At 36.4% G+C, this 19,651-nt stretch overlaps 1 protein-coding gene across 2 annotated transcripts in view; it reads right to left on the bottom strand.

The window, feature by feature from the left end:
* mTor (serine/threonine-protein kinase Tor) overlaps window positions 1–19,651 on the bottom strand; it is a 144,408-nt gene that overhangs the window by 38,489 nt on the left and 86,268 nt on the right. For both annotated transcript variants that reach the window (XM_081736855.1, XM_081736854.1), the window contains exons 31-33: window positions 16,964–17,185; window positions 14,660–14,842; window positions 12,004–12,313 (exon numbers count right to left, since the gene is read on the bottom strand). In XM_081736855.1, the coding sequence (XP_081592981.1) occupies window positions 12,004–12,313; window positions 14,660–14,842; window positions 16,964–17,185 (715 nt within the window). The remainder of the gene's footprint in view (window positions 1–12,003; window positions 12,314–14,659; window positions 14,843–16,963; window positions 17,186–19,651) is intronic.

Genomic DNA, 19,651 nt, shown 5'->3' on the forward strand with positions numbered 1-19,651 from the left:
AAGTCAAAAAAGCCTGGTTTAAACATCCCCCAAAAAACGGGTTTTTGGCATTTTCAAAAACAACCACGGTTCTTGCCAACTCTGCTTACTTTTGTATATAGGAGGTTAAAAAATTCTTATTATATACATTGGTTAATCCTATGGAATTCATAATGTAAATATGTTGAAGAAAAATTGTTTGAAATATTTTTTTCGAAATTCATAGTTTATTTTCGATGTTTTATATTATTATCAGCATCAACCATTAAAAAAATGATTTTTTTGTGTTATAGAGAAGCGATACAAAGTCTGTTTTATCAATTTAAAGCAGTATTTTGAAAAAAGCCCAAAATTTCCCAAGCAAAAAAGCAAAGCAGAAAAAACCGAGTTTTTTTCCAAAAAAGCCGGTTTTTTTCCGAGCCCTTGCATCTCTAGTTTGAAGATAAGTGTTTTGCTTTAAGAGGTCAAGAACACACGCGAAACTTCGGAAAGGTTCGGAGCTAGTTTGTGTTTTGCGAAGATCAAGTAACATATCACGATGTAGCTTGAGCCGTTCGATATCTATATCGTCTTTGTAAAATTCGTCTATAGCACTAACATAATTTGTTTCACCAATGATAAACCGTTCACAGAGCCCTAGAAAATGTTTTATTTTAGTATCAAACCGTGATTCTAAACACTGTACTGCTGTGTCAATAGTTTCAAAATATTGTTGACGATATAGCTGCTGCGGGTTTTCATATTCATGGGGATTATCACCTTGATTGATCCGTTTTGGAAGTTTTCTTGGTCGCGGGAGAGCTGGTTCTGAAAGCTCAAGTTCGTTTGCTTTTCCTACTACATCTGCCCAGAACGTGTCAAATTCAGTATCTGTTCGGAAATTCTGCAAAGTGAGCTGTAGGCTGAAATCATATTTACAGCATCTTGAATACATAAAGTTTTCTTTTGTAATGCTGTATTTGCGCTATGTATGTGACAAAACAGCTTCATTAGCAATGCGAGATGAAAAAAGAAATCGAACGAGTGCATTTGAACCAGGAAGCCATGTGCTTTGGCACCAGCATCTGACTTATCTGATAAAGATTGCGCTGACATAAAATCCATAAGCTCATGGTAGTTAAGGTAACACGACTGAAGAGAGACATGCCGTACTGTCATTCTTGTTGGACAAAACGGTCGTAAATTAATCGACTTATCATTTTCACTTTGCAGTTGATGAAAGAAAGCCAGTCTCTTAGGGGAATGTTTTACAAAAACAGTTATTTCCCTAACCAGGTTGAGGACATTTCGACAGCCTGTCACATTTCTTAAAGTATCTTGAACAACCAAGCTAAGAGAGTGAGCAAAGCAATGTACATAAGAAGCCCTCGATTCTAATTGAGATACTTTTGCTTGAAGTCCTCCACGTACGCCAGCCATATTGGAAGCGCCGTCGTAACACTGGCCTCTACAATACGTTATTTCCAAACTGAAACGTAGAAGAACATCTTGAATTATTTTGAAAAGCGTTTTTGACTGTGTGTCATTTGTTGAGTAAAAGCCTAGAAAAATTTCATCAATTTCAAGATCGTTGGTGACTATTCTAAAGCAAAAGGAAATCTGTTCTTTCACTGAGATATCTGCTGTTTCGTCAACAATCAAAGCGTAAAACTTTGTGGATTTTATAGTGGACACAAGTTGCATCACTACAGCATTACTCATAATTGATAACATTTCGTTACATATATCGTGTGATATCCATCTTTTCTCTCTCTCTCTCTCGTTCAAGCCACAACTTAAGGATAGGGCTGTCTTTACTTCTCAACCGGAGTAAATGATTGAAATTGCTTTTGTCGTCAGTATGACCCCTTATAGCTAGTCCCTGAACAGCCAAATAACGCAAAGAAGAAAGTATCTTCAGTAGGGCAATTCTACTCTCTTCCATCTGAATTCTTTTACCATCAGAGAGCTGGGAAGATACATTGATCTTGCTATTCAGAACATGAAGTTTTGAAAACGATTCTCAGTGACAATCAGAGCTTTCATGTTTTCTCATTCTTTCCAGCGCTTTCTTCCAATTACGGAAACTAGTTGCAATAAAGGTTAACTCCATTTTTGATGAAAACCTCAAAAGTTTTTTCTCATATGCGTCTTTGCAAATTTTACAAAATGCCGCGTCTACTTTAGCGTCATAAAACAACCAAGGAAACTTCTCACCCCAATGTACCTGAAAGGTTCTTTTATTTGATATAGATCTGTCTGTAGATGAAGACGGCATTGAAATTTCCTCTCTCTCTTCCTCAACAACAGAAGCACTACTATCAATATTGTCAATCACTGAAATAGAAGATTCATTTTGCACTTTTTTTTTTCGTTCTCACTATAAAACGATCCATTTTTCAAGTGTTCAATTAACACTATTGACCCGCAAATAATGAATGAGTGAATAAATAAAACAAACACCACTAAAACTCACGCTCCTCTTCTTCCAGAAAACTGAAACAATAACACGTCACCACAATAATATTTATTTCTTCTGTCAACATTATCGACAAACTAATACACCGACACGACACGAAATCTTTGGGACAAAACACATCGGAGTATACGTTATTACTGACTGCGTTATCTCCACAAAATGACCAAAACTCAATATTTGAAAATATAGAAAGAAAAACTTCAGAACAAAGAAAGGGAAGCAGGGTTGATTTTCTGCAACCAGGGGTCATAAACCCCTATATAAACTAGCATGTGTTGCAACTGCTAGCAGGGAAAGTTCAGAAGGCTTCCAGAATTCCTAGAAAGAAAGGCGCACTATACTTGTCCTTTACATCCGCTCATATAGTAATAAAATGACGGTAATTCTCTCTCTCTCTCTCTCTCTCTGTTTTGATGCTCCAGGAAGACAATACTCACCAATACAGTCACCAGTAAAGAATTGAAGCTGGGAACGGGAGAAAAAAAGTATTCTCTTTCCTCTTTTCAATAAAAGTTCTGAAACGGAAAAATAGTTGTTTGGCGACACTAATTTTACTAAAGAAAACTAAATATTATATTCTGAAACTGAAAACGCACCTGAGTAGTTATTTTCTAAAACTGTCTGGAAAAAGTATTTTGAAGAAATAATACGAAAACATAACTGAAATATTAGGGGGGGGCTCAGCCCCCTCATCGGTAATATTGGGGGGGCTGAAGGGGTCTGAGCCCCTAGGTTCCGGCGCCTATGCTTTTACCTATTTTAAATGTCCAAAAAGCGAGTAGGGCCAACTCTTGTTCTGGAGTCAAATATCAAGCAATTGTAATGACAGAACAAATCCTATAAATAATCACTAAATTACGCAGACGAACAGTGCTAGTGGACACCGGATCGAGCATTTCCATCTGGCCCTTCGAATATTTACTTCCTGATGTTCAATTAATATAACATAAAACAGCGGTTAAATGGATATGAAATAAAATTAACTTGAAATATGTAGCAATGGTATCATTCAAAGTTGGGAAACGAAATTCTATCATTACTTTCGTATGATGAAGAAATCATGTATTCCAGTTATTTTTGGTTTAGACTTGCTAAAACGCTTACATGTTACAATCGATTTAACAAAGAATCTTATCTCTCTATTTAAAAATCATAAAAAGCCAACATTCCCAGAGAAGAACCAGGAAAACATTTTATCACAACGCACGACTCATATACTTAGAAAACGAAAACAAGCTTGCATTTTTATCGACAAACGCATTACTTTAGTTCCACTTTTCCACGCATTTATTCCGGTGATAGCAAAAAGACAGATTGATGATTCTACATCTTTCTTCGTATCGTTTCTCCAAGACTTCCTTGACATATACAAGCTATCGAGCAAAGGTTACACGTAAACAACATGACTGGTAATGTCCAGTCCAGTTATCCTGTAACTTTGAGGAAAATACGCCAGTGGTGGAACTTGTGGCATGTCAAGATTAATCTTTTGCAATAATGGAAGCAAACTCAATAGAAGAAAATAAAAATTGTACAATAAAATAGGAGATTGACAATTCTTTGAAGTATAGATAAAAATTTTCAAAATTGATGTTTTTGATATTAATCCTAATTTAGACCAATCGCAGAAACATGCCATTCACGAGTTATTATACAAATACAAAAATGTTTTTATACACTCCGGACGGCATTGGACATTATAGGGCTACAGTCATAAAATAAGAATCCCTAAATCGGCAGTGTTCCAGAACAAATCTCCCTGTTCCAATGCATGTTCGAGATCAGGAAAACAAACAAATTCAAGACCTTATTAATGCTAGAATTATACAACCCACAGACGATAATAGCTTCGCCTCGCCACAAATTATTGTCAAAAAACCAAATACGAACGCATTTAGAATTGTTTTGAATTTACAGCAGTGTAAAACTTACATTAAATACCTGTGTGTGCCATTCCAGTCAATTGAGTATGTGTTAAACACTTTAAAAGGCAAAAAATACATAACCACCTAATAAATGAGCACACAAGCTCTCTTAATTGCAACTAGGATGATTTTACATTGATTAACGAATAAGATCTTTTGCCGATGACATCGTGCTGAGAGGCTACACTTTTCAATAATACCTAAGGGAATTTTATTTTAAAAATTAAGAAATTTTTGTGCTTCACCTAAGACAAATTTATTTTACTCAGAGTGAATGTTCTCGTATATTTAGTATCAGGTAATTCTTTTAAAACCTCTGCAAGAAAGCTAAAAATATAGAGTTCAAGATTCCACCAAAAGAGAATTTTGCAGTTTTACGGGCTTATGTTCCTACTTACTGGCACATATCAAGGATTTTGCCATGAAGATAGAACGTTTTTAACAGATGTTTCCAAAGCAATGTTTGTGTTTTTCAAATAATCTTGTGAATTCTGTTCCTGGTGTGGGGGATGTAAGGTTCAGTATCTCAGGTGTAAGCAACTACCATAAAGCATGCTTCATTCAGGAGCACGCGTTTTCTATTCAAAACATAATCACCAACAGACGGTGGAAGAAGGATACCATAAAGACGCGCAGTTGGTTCCGAAGGAAATTGAAGATGGTCAACCCTCTCTTCACCAACTTCCTCTTCAGAAGACAGTCATAAAAGAGGACCTCAAGTGGACAGAAGAATAAGTCCCAGTGGTGATCCAGTGACCTTCCTAAACTATTTCTGAGATCGTTTTGTGTTACGGAGGTTTTGTAAACTCCGTATTTCTATAACTACCTGCCGCGGAGGTTGCAAAAGGCAAAGAGATACAACTATACTGTCTCCTGAAACTACGATGAGTAAGAAAGATATCCTTTCAATCACCAACCGCTGTGGGATAGAAGATTTTACCTTTTAATCTTAAGTTACTTATCACCATCGACTTTGGTAGAGGCAAAAGCATTACAGCTAAGCCGCATGGTGTTGCTACTGTCGTTGCAACCACAACACCGATCTGAGAATAAGCTAGCAATTATTTATTTCTAACTAATTTACGGCTCTTAACTTGTTTCAGAGGCATATTGAAACGTGTGTCGCATGGATATTGTTCTCAATAGATTAGCGTGCACCGGAATATATATTCACTGAACCCTCAGACATTTACAGACCCGGCTATCTGTCCGCAAATTTGATTCGTGTTCCAAGATGATATACTAGGCCTACCTTTGAAGACCCACAATGCGCAACTTCGGTTGGGGTTGAGGAAAAGGGGGATACTTCTTGTTTGTCGTCAGCAGTGATTCATTTTTTGTTTGAAGTTTCTACGTGCACTTCGAACAGAAAAATGCCTTTACCGGGTGGTCTCTCTCTCTCTCTCTCTCTCTCTCTCTCTATATATATATATATATATATATATATATATATATATATATATATATATTGTTCAGTCACCACGAAATATGCTGTTTCGTTTTTAATGGCATCGAATTAAACGGCATCGGAAAGATCACTGATCATCTCGGCTACCCCGGAAATCATGAATTCGACACTAATATTAATCGTTTTCGATCATTTTATTATCTCTCCCTCTCCCAAGTTGCGGACTGAATTTGGTTTTAAACGGGATCTGAAGTGTCATTCTTCATCTCAGCGGCCCTAAAAACTACGGATCAAACACTTATATCGAAAAATTTTGACCATTTTTATATATCTCCCCCTCTTCTATGTTGCGCGGCAGGAAATCGGATGTGTCACAGGTCATCTCAGCGACCTCGGAAACTATGAATTCGACACTAATATGGCTTATTTTTTATCCTTTTTGATTTATTTCTCTTCCCCTCTCTCAAGATGTGGGGTTGAATTTGGATTTTAACAGCATCAGAAGTGTCACTGTTCATCTCGGCGATCTCAAAAACTATACATTCAAGACTAATATCGGTCATTTTCGACCATTATATCCCCCTCCGCCATGTTGCAGCCCATGTCATTGGAAGTGTCACCGTTCATCTCAGTGACCCCCAAAAATGTGGATTCAGCACTAATATCGGTCATTTTCGATCATTTTAAATCTCTTCCTCTTCCAAGTTGAAGGTTCGAATTTGAATTTAAACAGGATCAAAAGTATCATTGTTCATCTAAGCGACCCAGAAAACTTTACATTCGATACTGATAGTGGTCGTTTTCGATCATTTTTATATAAAACTTTCTCCCCCTCCTACAACTTGCGGGGATGATTTTGGATTTAAACTGGATGGAAATGTCACTGCTCATCTGAATGATCGCGAGAACTACGGAATAGACACAAATATTGTTCATTTTCGATCATTATCATATATAGCTCCCCTCCCCCTCAACAGTGCTGCGGCACACGCCATCAAAATTGTCACCGTAAATCTAAACTAATCCTAAAACTATGGATTCGACACTAATATTAGGCATTTCCAATCATTTTTAATGTTTATTCCCCTCCCCTACGTTGTTTTCTTTCCCTCCCCAACTATCAGGGTTGAACTTGGATTGAAACAGCATCAGAAGTGTCACTGTTTCTCTCATCGACCCCGAAAATTATGGATTCAACACTAATATCGGTCATTTTGATCATTTTAAATTTCTCCCCCTCCCCCTCCCCTACGTTGCATCGTGAAACTGAATAGCCTAAAACAATCCCTGCCCGAAAACTCATGTATGTTGAAAATTTGATTGAGATCGGTCGGGTGGTTTAGGAGTGATGAAGTCACAAAGCAGTCTTTTTTATTTTAATTTTCATATACTTCTCCTCCCTCACCCTCCCCTATGCTGGCTCGTCAATGTGAAACGATAAAAAACACCCAACGGCCGACCTTCATACATGTTGAAAATTTGATCGAGATTGGTTGTGTGGTTCAAAAGTTATTAGTTTTATTAATTTTTATTCATGCGTCCCCTTCCCCTCCCGCTCCTCTAGAATATACCGTTGAAGTGCAATTACAAAAAAGTTTCCACATCCGAACCTCGTGTAACTCGAAAATTTGATTGAGATCGGTCGGATAGTTCAAGATTTATTAAGTTACAAAAATAGTCACTTTCATTCTTATATAAAATGATTTTTATATATCTCCCCTTCCTTCTCATCCCATACATTGCTCCGTCAAATTTAAATCATAGAAACGATTCCAGGCCTGAACCTCATCTATGTTGAAAACTTGGTCAAGATCGGTTGAGTTGTTCAAGATTTATTAAGATTTATTTATTTTTATAGCCACTGCTCCTCCCCCAACCCTCAGTTCTACCATCAAACTGAATAGCCTAAAGCCAGCCCAGCCTCCAGCCTCAAACCTCATCCATGTTACAAATTTGATCCAGATCGGTCAGACGGTTCAGCAGATTTAGAGTCACAAACAGTTATCTTCAATTTTATCCATCTATCTATCTATCTATATAGATTTATTAGCATATATTACCCGTTTCGCTGCGTTGAAATAAATAATTTAAATGCACACTGATATTGCTCATTTTGGATCATTTTAATGTATGTCATCCCTCCTCATCCCCCAAGTGTCAGGGCTGAACATTGACTTAAACAGCATCAGAAGTGTCACTGTTCGTTTCGGCTACCGCAGGAACTATAGATTTATTAGTAGTATCTGTCATTTTTGACCATTTATATATATACATTTCCCCCAGCCCCATGTTGCGGGCCATGACATCGGAAGTGTTACCGTTCATCTCAGCGACCTCAAAAAATGTGGATTTAGCACTAACATCGGTTATTTTCGATGATTTTTATATATTCTCCCCCTCCCCGAAGTTGTGAGTTTGAATTTGGATTTAAACGGGATCGGAAGTACCAATGTTCATAGAAAGGATCCAGAAAACTATAAATTCGATACTGATAGTGGCCATTTTCTATCATATTTATATATCTCTTTCTTCCCCTCCCCCAAGTGGCGGGGCTAATTTTAGACCTAAACCGGATCGCAAATGTCACTAATCATCTGAATGATCTCGAAAACTATGAATTAGACACTAATAATATCGGTGATTTTCGATCATTATTTTATATAGCTCCCCTCCCCCTCCTCCTTCCTGCGACACACGGCATCAGAATTGTCACTGTTAATCTCAGCTACTCCTAAAACTATGAATTCGACACTAATATTAGTCATTTTCGATCATTTTAAATGTTTATTCCTCTCCACTACGTTGTACCCTCCCCCTCCCCAACTATCAGGGCTGAATTTGGATTGAAACAGCATCAGAAGTTTCACTGTTTCTCTCATCGACCCCGAAAACTATGGATTCAACACTAATTTCGGTCATTTTGGATCATTTAGAAATTTCTCCCCCCCCCCCCCTTCATACGTTCCATTGTGAAACTGAATAACCTAAAGCAATCCCTGCCCCAAAACTCATGTATGTTTAAAATTTGATTGAGATCGGTCGGGTGGTTGAAAAGTGATGAAGTCACTAATGCAGTCATTTTTATTGTATTATTTTTACATATATATATCTCCCCCTCCCCTCCGCTACGTTGGCTCGTCAAAGTGAAACAATAAAAAAATCTCTCAAGGCCCGACCCTCATATATGTTGAAAATTTGATCAAGATTGGTTGGGTGGTTCAAAAGTTATTAGGTTTTATTAGTTTTTATTTATACGTCCCCCTCCCCTTGGATCTAGCGCTAAAGTGAAATTGCAAATATGTTTTCAGATCCGGACCTCATGTATCTTGAAAATTTGATTGAGATCGATCGGATAGTTCAAGAGTTTTTAAATTACAAAAATAGTCACTTTTAGTCTTATATGAATTGTTTTTTATATATCTCCTCCCTCCCCCTCCCCTAGGTTGCACCGTAAAAGTTAAATGATAAAAACATCCCATGCCCGAACCCTATCTATGTTGAAAGTTTGATCAAGGTCGGTTGAGTGGTTCAAGACTTATTAAGTTTTATTTATTTTTATATATCTGTCCCCTCCCCTCCCCCTCTCTTTCTTTGTACTGTAAAAGTGAAATGAAGAAACCATCCCCACCCAAACCTTATCTATGTTGAAAATTAGATCGAGATCGGTAGGTTGGTTCAAGAGTTAAGTTTTATTCATTTTCATATATTGCCCCTTCCCCCTGTCCCTCCCCTACAATCTACTGTCAAAATGAAATGATAAAAAACTTTTCAGGTTTGAATTTCATATATGTTGAAAATCTGATTGAGATCGATCGGGTTGTTCAAAAGTTATTAATTCACAAACATGGTCACTTTTATTTTTATATTTATTGATTTCATAAATTGCCCCCTCCACCCCACCCCCCCTACGTTCTCCGTCAAAATGAAATGACGAAAGTCATCCCAGTCCCAAACCTCATCTACATTGAAAATTTGATCCTGATCGGTCATTTGGTTCAAGAGTTATTAAGTTTTATTTATTTTTTATACGTCCCCCCTCCTCCCCCACCCCTAAGTTCTACTGTCAAAGTAAACAGCTAAAAAGACTCCCAGGCCAGAACCGCATCTATGTTGCAAAGTTGATCGAAATTGGTCGGGCAGTTCAAGAGATTAAGTCACAAACATAGTCACTTTCAATTTTATAATATAGATTTTTTATATATATATACACCTCTCCCTCCCCTCAGTTCAAACGAAAAAAATTTAGGCATAGGGTTATTTTTACGTAATATTCATATCCTAGTTCGTACTGTGAATAATTCCTCTGCTATAGCTGCTAATTTTCTTTAACATTTCAACAAATACTTGATTGGCAACAATGGTGAACGTTGCTGCAGGGAGTTTGAATTGCTCTAGTTCCTGCTTGCAATACACACGTAGATGGCACTGCGTCGGAATACACACCGATCGAGAAACGAAATTTTTCAGTCTGAATACACACTTTTCACACACAAACCGGCTGTATCCGTATAAACGAGCGGAGTCAAAAGAACTCGCGGGGGGACCCCTATAATGCTCCTGCACGCGTTAAAAGTAAAAAACTTTTCGAGCAACCACTAAAAAATTCTCGCTTTGCAAAAATTGCTGAGTGCTGCTCTGTAGCCGATCGACCTACAAAGATTGGTGGGTTCACCAGCGCGCGCGCGCGCGCACACACACACACACACACACACACACACACACACACACACACACACACACACACACACACACACACACACACACACACACACACACACACACACACACACACACACACACACACACACACACACACACACACACACACACACACACACACACACACACACACACACACACACACACACACACACACACACACACACAGACAGACAGAGAGAGAGAGAGAGAAACGAATTCCTGGGTTCTGAGTTATTTCGCCACTTCTGTTTAAAACATGATTAAAATATATATAAACAAGTATGAAGTAATAATAATGATAATACTCTTTATATTTGCCTGAAACTTTAGTAATAATTTAATACACACTGCTAAATTAATTTTCTACATATTAAATTTTTATTTATTTATTTTTATATTTATTGTACGATTGGTGAATCTCATTATAATCAACGACTGAATAATGCAAATGACGACAAGAATGAACAAACTGTTTACAACTTACAATCTAACAAAATAAATTTTTAAAGTATTTTGAAAATCTCACGACTATCACTCTTTTACTAAGCATTATATTTCTTTACTTATTTAGTTACTTGTAATGTTCTAGATACAACCGGAAGACAAATTTAGATTTGTTTGTTTTTGATATGATTTTGGATGTAGCATCCCTTTCAGCAGCGAGGCTAATCACACGTGGACCTACAACTTATCGTGGGATCCGAATCACGAGCTTTTGCTGGGAATCGAATCCAGGTCTTCCACACCACAAGGGAGCTCAAACTTATTTTATTTTATTTTTTAAAAGAAGGAATATTTGGTAGCCTACACTTGTGAATCTATTTGTCTATCCCATAACTTCAGCAAAATATATTCAAATTTGATATAACACAGCATATATTTTCTTTGAAGTTTCCCACTGTTTGGGGATTGATATCGATCAAGATTGAAAATGTGAATTTACTATTATTTAATATTTCGTAAAATATACTGACTTTTATGAACGATACCAATAATTTTTCTTTTGAGTCATTCATATATGGTCTATTACTTGGGGTTGACATGCAGCATTAAGAACATACTTCAGGGAAATTTTCGTTAAAAGTAAGTTTATAAGTAAATCAAGAAAATAAGATAAGTTTTCTTAGGGTTACTCTCATTGGTTGGTGATGGTATTTTTCAAGGGTAACGTGTTGAAAACTACCAACTTAAATAAAATATTTCACTTGCATTTACAGATGATCTTTAAGTTTTACGTCCCATGATTATGCCAGGTAGGCTAAAGAAATGAATGAAATGGTGGAATGAAGTAAGTGGGAGGAAACGGAAGAACCCCGAGGAAATCCACGCACACGGTTTGTCCATCACAAAGTTCACTTGGCTGGATCCGGGATCGAACCCGGGACCCCATGCACCAGAGGTGAACGCTCTACCACTGAGCCATCGCGGCCCCGCACTCGCATTTACATAGCATGGTATCACTAGTATAGTTTTCATGAAGAAAAACGACGCTCAACTCTACCCAAAAAGAAATGTAATATTTTCCCTCTTACCTTTTATGCAGAGTTTCCTGGGCCTCTGCTTGGATGTGATCACTTGTAACGAGCTTTGAATCTGTGCAATTCTTACAATTGGTTGGCCTGGAATGTAACTTCCTGGAACTGCTAATTCAAGATCACGACACATCAGCAATTTGGGTGATACATACTGAAGTTCTAAACTGGTCAGTTGTGGCAACTGTCGTGAGATTCTACGGAAAACATGGTAATACAGATCCCATGCTTGGTTCAGGTCACGAGAATTCCCTGAGACTTTGTAACGGTGGCACCATTCCTGAGCTTCCATTAGGTCTCTTCCGTAAGCCTAGAAATATACAATGATAAAAGCTATAAGGAAAAATTTTCTTCGTAACAACTATTCTGAAATTGTTTTATGCTCCTTCGATCCTAGTGGTTTTTGGCTATTTCCGACAATAAAAGATACTCTACGTGGACTTTCCTTTCCCAGTAGAGCAGCTCCGACATGACCGAGTTTCTAGTAGTCAGAACACACTCCTAGAAGAGCGTTCTTGGCAGTCAAGGCGCGTCGACATTGCGAAAAGTCTGTGTCTGATGTGTGATTATGAGTTTTGCGCCACTTTCAGCAGAGAGGCTATATGAGACGTAGACCTACAGCTTAACGTGGGATCCAAACCACATGAGTTCCCGCCGGTAATTGAACTCAGATCTCACATGGCGAAGGTGTACGCTAACCGCTTAGCCACGAGAGCTAAAATCTGTGTCCAAAGGAAGATTATGCTGAGAAGTGACACAAGTTTCAATTTCCTGAGGTAAACAGGTTGTATAAACCACTTAAGACGGGTAAAACTAAACCCTCGTTATCATTTGAATATGACTAATTGAGTTGAGTTGATTTTAAGTTTAACGTCCCTTTCAGCAGCAGCGAGGCTATATGAGACGGGACTTACTGATTAACGTGGAATCCGAACCACATGAGCTCCCGCCGGGTATCGAACCCAGGTCTCCCACGCCAGAGGTAAGTACGCTAACCGCTTAGCCACGAAGGAGCTCTATAACGAATTGAATTTTCAATATATAAATATTATTTATTTTTAAAAAGACTAGTATGATTGAATATCCAATGCTGAAGAGGAAAATCAACAGTTTGTCCATAACAGTACGAACACAGATTGCTGTTTCTCATAAGATTTCCCACAGGAATTTAATTAATAATGGATAAAATTCGAAGAATCAGGACTTACAACGCACCTGAATATACATTCCAACGATGTAAAAATAGAAAAATCTAGGCTTAGTGAACTTCGTTCTCCCTCGAAAGGATTGAAGGAATAAAGCGCCAAAATACGGAAAAGCTGCCATGTCCGCTGGTAACTTAATTAGTTGAGCAATTGCTCGACAAGAGGAAGTCTCTGTGGGTTTAGTTTTATCCCCAATCGATAATATTTTACTGACTTGGTTTTTATAATTGGAATCAATACGTAAGATAATATAGTTTAATAAATAATACTAATAATAAGGGCTGCTTTGCTTTCTCCTTTTTGATAGCTGGCGTTGCACCTATAGGAGTACTAAAAAAAAAAATGTGTGCACGCTTCTAAGTATCACGACCACCTTTTATGCCTGTTGTCAATTCCGGGGAATAAAATATACGGAAATTCTGCCTTTACTGATCAAAACATCGACAAGGATCACTAGTAATAATCATTAATTTTGTTACTTTGTGATTAGGATGGATCGAAGTTTCCTGTAGTAAAAATTCGGAAGATTTTGTTGTTTTAGAAAAATAGACAGAAACCGAGAAAAAGCTAAATTTTGGAAAGAAACTGCATCCATACACTAAGAAAGCTCTGGAGACGCACACACATATGATAAGCACGTTATGAAGATTGTGAACGACAGCCAGTACCATTTTTTATAATTCCCCCAGACGTTTAGTCCCTACAGAGATAATTTTATACAGTTATTTCTATTTCCTGAATGTATTAGCTATAACATGGAAAGCCATGCCTTTTGCTTTGCCTACTTAATTTCAATACGTTCTTCAAAGTTATTATAAATTATGTTCTTCAAAGTTATTTTAAATTATGTTCTTCAATGCTACTTTAGTCCATACGCCTATTTTTATGAGAACAAACACAGTTGAAAGAACAGACCTTCAAGTACCAAAAGTTTTACCTGAAAATGAAACAAGAAGTACAGAATACCCCAATATACATATAATGAAAATGCACATGTTTAAAATTGCCCAATAGGTGTGTCATAAGAGAGAATTGATTTTATCTTCATTATCTGTTAAGTTAATAACACTAGTTTTAAAAACAATAACCGAAGTAATGAAATTAATATACAGTATAATAAAGTATTTGGCACATTTCGTTAATAGTTAATAATATGGTTATTGTGTTACGGTGAAATTAATATTTATTAATAAGTCTAATAGCTATATTTTCAAATGATATAGCTCTGTAGTTGACAGAGAATTAGATATCCTGTACAGTATTGATGCTGTAAAGGCACGGTTAAAAAACTTCCTAAGCTATTCTAGGAAAGTATAAATCTTGGTTTCATTTGTCTGCACTGGGAAATAATACACTCGAAAAACAGATTAGCTTCGGGAGTGGGAGGAAGAACACTGTTATAACAATAGACAAATGTCATTGATTACAGATTTTCATTTGAATATATTTACCTGATTGAAAGAAGTTTCTTTCAAAGTCTGTGGGCCTCTCTCCAGCATTGCGTGCAAAGGTTCCAGGGTATCAAACATACCTTTCACATTTCTCTCACCGAAGTAAAGTCTGCTAGCTTCTTCCAAGCCTTCATGCCACAGTTCGTGCCACAAAATAGCTACTCGGATCAATTCATCACTCACCTACAGGAAAGAATACGAAGTAATTTTATAAGAAGCTCAAAGGAGCTGTTTATAAAAGAGAGAGAGAAAAAAAAAATACCGTACCTGCATTACAATTGTTGCTCTCTAAAGAATTGTATCTTCATTAAGGTGAGTCAATACTAATAAGCATAGGAGGAACTGCTGCAATAAATAGGAAATGAAATCTTTGAGTTTTACGTCCCACGGTTATGCCGGTTAGGCTAAAGGAGACGGTGATGATGAGTAATGGATGAAATGGTGGAATAAAGAAAGTGGGAGGAAACGGGAGAACCCCGAGAAAACCCACGCACACGGTGTTTGTCCACCACAAAGTTCACTTGGCGGGGGCTGGGATCGAACCCGTGGCCCCAAGCACCAGAGGTGAACGCTCTACCACTAAGCCACCGTGGTCCCTGCAATAAATAGGCTAACCACACATGCCAATTCGTCTAATGTCTTACAATGACAAAAGAACTTCCGTCAATCATTTGTTATATCCACAATAGCTTCTCTACCGTATACACACGACTCTTTATATTTGAACACTCAACCACTAATTATAATCCACAATCATTTTAATCAACAATCTTTCCATGATATACCACACTTACTCTATTAACAACTCGGGAATACCGATCCTATAAAACCTTATCAAATCTTCATCTTATCCCCTTTGCACAGGCTCACATGTTAACTCTCATAAATGTAAAAGTACATGCTCACACACTTAAACTTTATCCGCTCAATACTGTAAACAACAATATGGATTTTATTAACAACTGATAATCATGTATGTTAAACGTTTCAATAAAATATTTTTACAGAACTCTTTTCAGACATTTCTAGCATCTATGAAACAAAAATTTCTGAACTCAGGCATCAATATACATTATAATGTATACTGCAAAATGCGCGTAATATCAGACTGACAAGTTTTTTCAATTACGAATATTCTAGGTACATATAATTACTCCTTACTGTCTTGGAATTTGTTTAACAGAAGGAACATGAACGTACGCGACTAGAATGATTTAATAAAATATAAATAAGAAGTTCATCGTCACTCTAGAAAACGTCTTAAGTGCGCATTATTATGATCATAGAGTTTTCAAAGAAGAAGAATGGGACTGTTGTCACAAATAGAATATATGGAACGAATAAACAATTATAACATAATTAATAGAATAAGGCAGCAGTCGTGAAAACCTACATCATGATATTTGTCCACAACACAAGATTTACATGACACAATCAAGATTTGAACCGCGAATCACCTCCAGAAATGAGCGCTCCTCCATTGTACCACTATCATTCAAGATCATATAGTAAAGCCCAAATTATTCGCGGATTTGGGTGTCAAGGACACTGTGGATGGCGAAAATCGCGGATAACCCGAAAAAAGACGAAAAATGAGGTGCAAACACGAAAAAAAAAATCAGCATAAAAACTGTTTTATTGTACAAAAACATAACAAACTTTTAAAATACCTTTGCTTCACGTGTAAATCACTAAAATAAAGAACAGCAAACAAAAAACAATACTGTACTGTAAACTTATCAGTAATTGTTTTACTTTCGCACTGTAGGGCCTATTGCATTTTCTTCTTCTTTTGTGTGTGTGTGTGTGTTTTGTTTGTAATTAACCCCCCAGTGGTCGCCCGCGGACTTTCACTTACAGTGAACAATGAATGTAATTTGATATCACGCAAATCACTCTTCCCAATTCCGGTTTCTCATACCTTACAACCATCGGGTTCTGCTTATCATAGAAGAGCTGCACTTTGAAACGTGCACTATTGTTGGAAATATTGATTTTTTACAATGCAGTTTATTTTTTGTTTTAGAACATAGTATTTATTTGCTTGTAGAATGTCAGTTCGCAGCGACCTCTTATGAAAAATAATTGAGCACAAGTAGAGCAAGGTTATTATTTATTTATTTTTTTTTTTTTTTTTTTCGCGGTACTCGTGGGTAATCGTGTGGCTTTACTGTATTTGAATTCGGTCCTCTGTATCTTACATAAACAAATCTGAAGATGAAAATCATTTTTGATTAAAAAGTTACAGCTCCATTTGAACAATCCATGAGTGAAAAAGGGTTATTTTCAAAAAGGAAAACATACCATAACAGCCTGCTGGACTAACAATGGACTATGTTCACACATATTTTTGAGAATCTTATTTGCTGCATTCCGCCGTGCTATGCTTGCTGACTTCGAAGCAACCGTAAGCGGGTAAACCAAAGCTTGTGGATGGTGTTTCCCAATGTCTATCAACAGATGATGTATTAATCTTCCAACTAGAGCACGAGGTGTGTCAATTCTGGCGATCAACTGCGGAATCACCTATGAAACAAGAAATAATATTAATTATCGTGTCTAAGCACATCATGTTACGAACAAGAAGTCTATTACGAGAGCCTCACATGAAATATTCCCACTTTTCCAACGAGAAAATCTAGAACGTTCATATTGAGGTTTATAGCCTGAAGAAAAGTCAATGAAATTTTATGACTGTTTAAACTGGTAAATTACTGAATTACTATATTGGAGTCTGTATTAATTAATTTGGAATACAAATATGTTTCTATGCCAAATAATGGATAACTCGGAATTTAACTCTAGTTATCAGTATTATTATTTAGCATTGTTTATCACATTTGTATCATTTCTTAAGTTCTGAAATTAGACATTCAATTTCAAACAAATTAACTTTTTTGTACCCGTTTACAGTGATATCTACTTACTATACTTTGAAATAACATTCACAAATTATAGTATGAATTGTTAAGGCATGTAAGCTCCCTCAGCTGCTAATAAAGTTTACTTTAAAACAACAGTGTAACATTAATTATTATCAATAATAGTTATGTCAAATTTGCTTAAGAAGTACAATTCAATTAGGATTACAAGTATAAAGTTTAACATAATTTCTATTACGTGTTACGTCTGAACAATTTCTTTAATAATTTAAAATTTAACCAACTCAAATTACAAGACTGGAAGATAGGCTTATTAATTAGGCAATCAACACATTCAAGACATTGGCTGGCATCGCCCCTATTTTGATTTATAGAGCAGAGCATTACATCTTAAAATAAATCCCAACTCTCTCATGGAGGTTAGAAAATATTCCATTCTACTTTACGTGGAATGTTCTGCACGGAACCACGAGAATAACTGCAGTTGTAATTACTATTTTACAAATAACAAAAATAAGTTCATAAATAAATAATGTTTCCCAATAGGAAAATATTATGTACCCATCTTGGCATGGACCCCGAAGTGACAGGTGGGATTTTTAAACCCAAACGTTTTTAATTAAATTTTGCTGAGTGTCCTATTTATGCTTCATCTATTCATTTTTTATTTTTATTTTTCTTTACTAGGTTAGCAATTCCAAAAATCATTTCTTTCACAAGAAAACTACATTTATGAAGCTCTGTTTCCGGTTTTCGTCGTTACTTCTCTTCGATGCACTGCGCTCACCTCTCCCTTAAGATTAGAATTATAAAAATGTATAGTACGTAATTTAAAATTCCTTAAATAAAGGGATTTATTACTTAGAAAGAGATAAAATATTTTGTAATTTTAATTAAAAGAAGGAATTGATAATTAATATACTACGTATACTTCAATATTCCCCTATTTAATATGTAAAAGGCTGTTCCTAACCTCGATTGTTAATGCTTACAGGATGACCGCTTTGCGCTTCAATACAGAGCGGCTAAGCATAATACATTAAGTGAGGGGTATTGTCATTCTTTTACTTTTAATGGTATTTTACGTATTTATTATGGAAACAATTCTGAGGTACAGATTTATATGCATAAAAATACTCATAATACGTTTTGAAAGCCCATATATGTCTACGCACGGATGGATTCGCGTTTGTTTACATTGTGCACATACCACACAGGGCCGAATACACTACCAAATATTCCTTTTTTATGCTTTCAAAAGTGAATTACCGATTGTTACAGTCCATAAACGTCTAAAACAAATTATAATAAAAGTGACTCATTATAGCACATTTGATAAATCATATTTCTACAAAGTAAGAAATGTAGTAAGGCGTAATATGCTAACTGTGATGCAACTATACTATCACGTAACCAAAACAAATTATTCAAACAAATTTAAATAAAAGATTGAACGTACACTTAACCATTTAACTTGCACGGAACAAGAATAAGGCCACTTGCATTATGCACCTTAACATGTAACGATTATATAGTCCAAGAAGTGCAAGGATCAGTTCATATTACTATAGACATATTATGTAATATTACGAGTTGAGAAAGAACAAACCGTTCATACCATCGTTGAGTACAATTGACAACATCATTCTAAACTACTGTGGAAAAGATCACCGTTAATCTCTTATCCGTATATTCTATACGATGCTTTATCGAGTCAAGGCTGATTTGAAATTATCATGGATTTAAAATGTACAGTTGCATCAACGTGAATTAATTTGCGAAATGGACATGATCATTTAAAATTTTAGGCTTTGCAACATTGTGACATCATCCTCTCATGCACAACACCCAGTCAGTGATTACATAACAACAGCAACTAAGTAAAAAGAGCTGTGTATTCTGAGGTTTGCTGAATTTAATTTGGGCATTGCAATGCGCAGAGTTTCAACAAGCTAGAGAAAAAAAAGCTCCGGATGACATAAGCATTACAAGTTAGTTTAAAATACTTCTTATAAACTGGAAATGTATCTAGTTTGCCACGGAGTGGAAGGTCGGCAGCCAGTTAGAAAGCGGTTGAATGAGTCTGAGAGTGTGCTTAGTACTAGTAGTA

Source organism: Thermobia domestica, chromosome 13 (assembly GCF_964235325.1).
Source record: "Thermobia domestica chromosome 13, izTheDome1.hap1.1, whole genome shotgun sequence".
Taxonomy (NCBI): Eukaryota; Metazoa; Arthropoda; class Insecta; order Zygentoma; family Lepismatidae; genus Thermobia; species Thermobia domestica.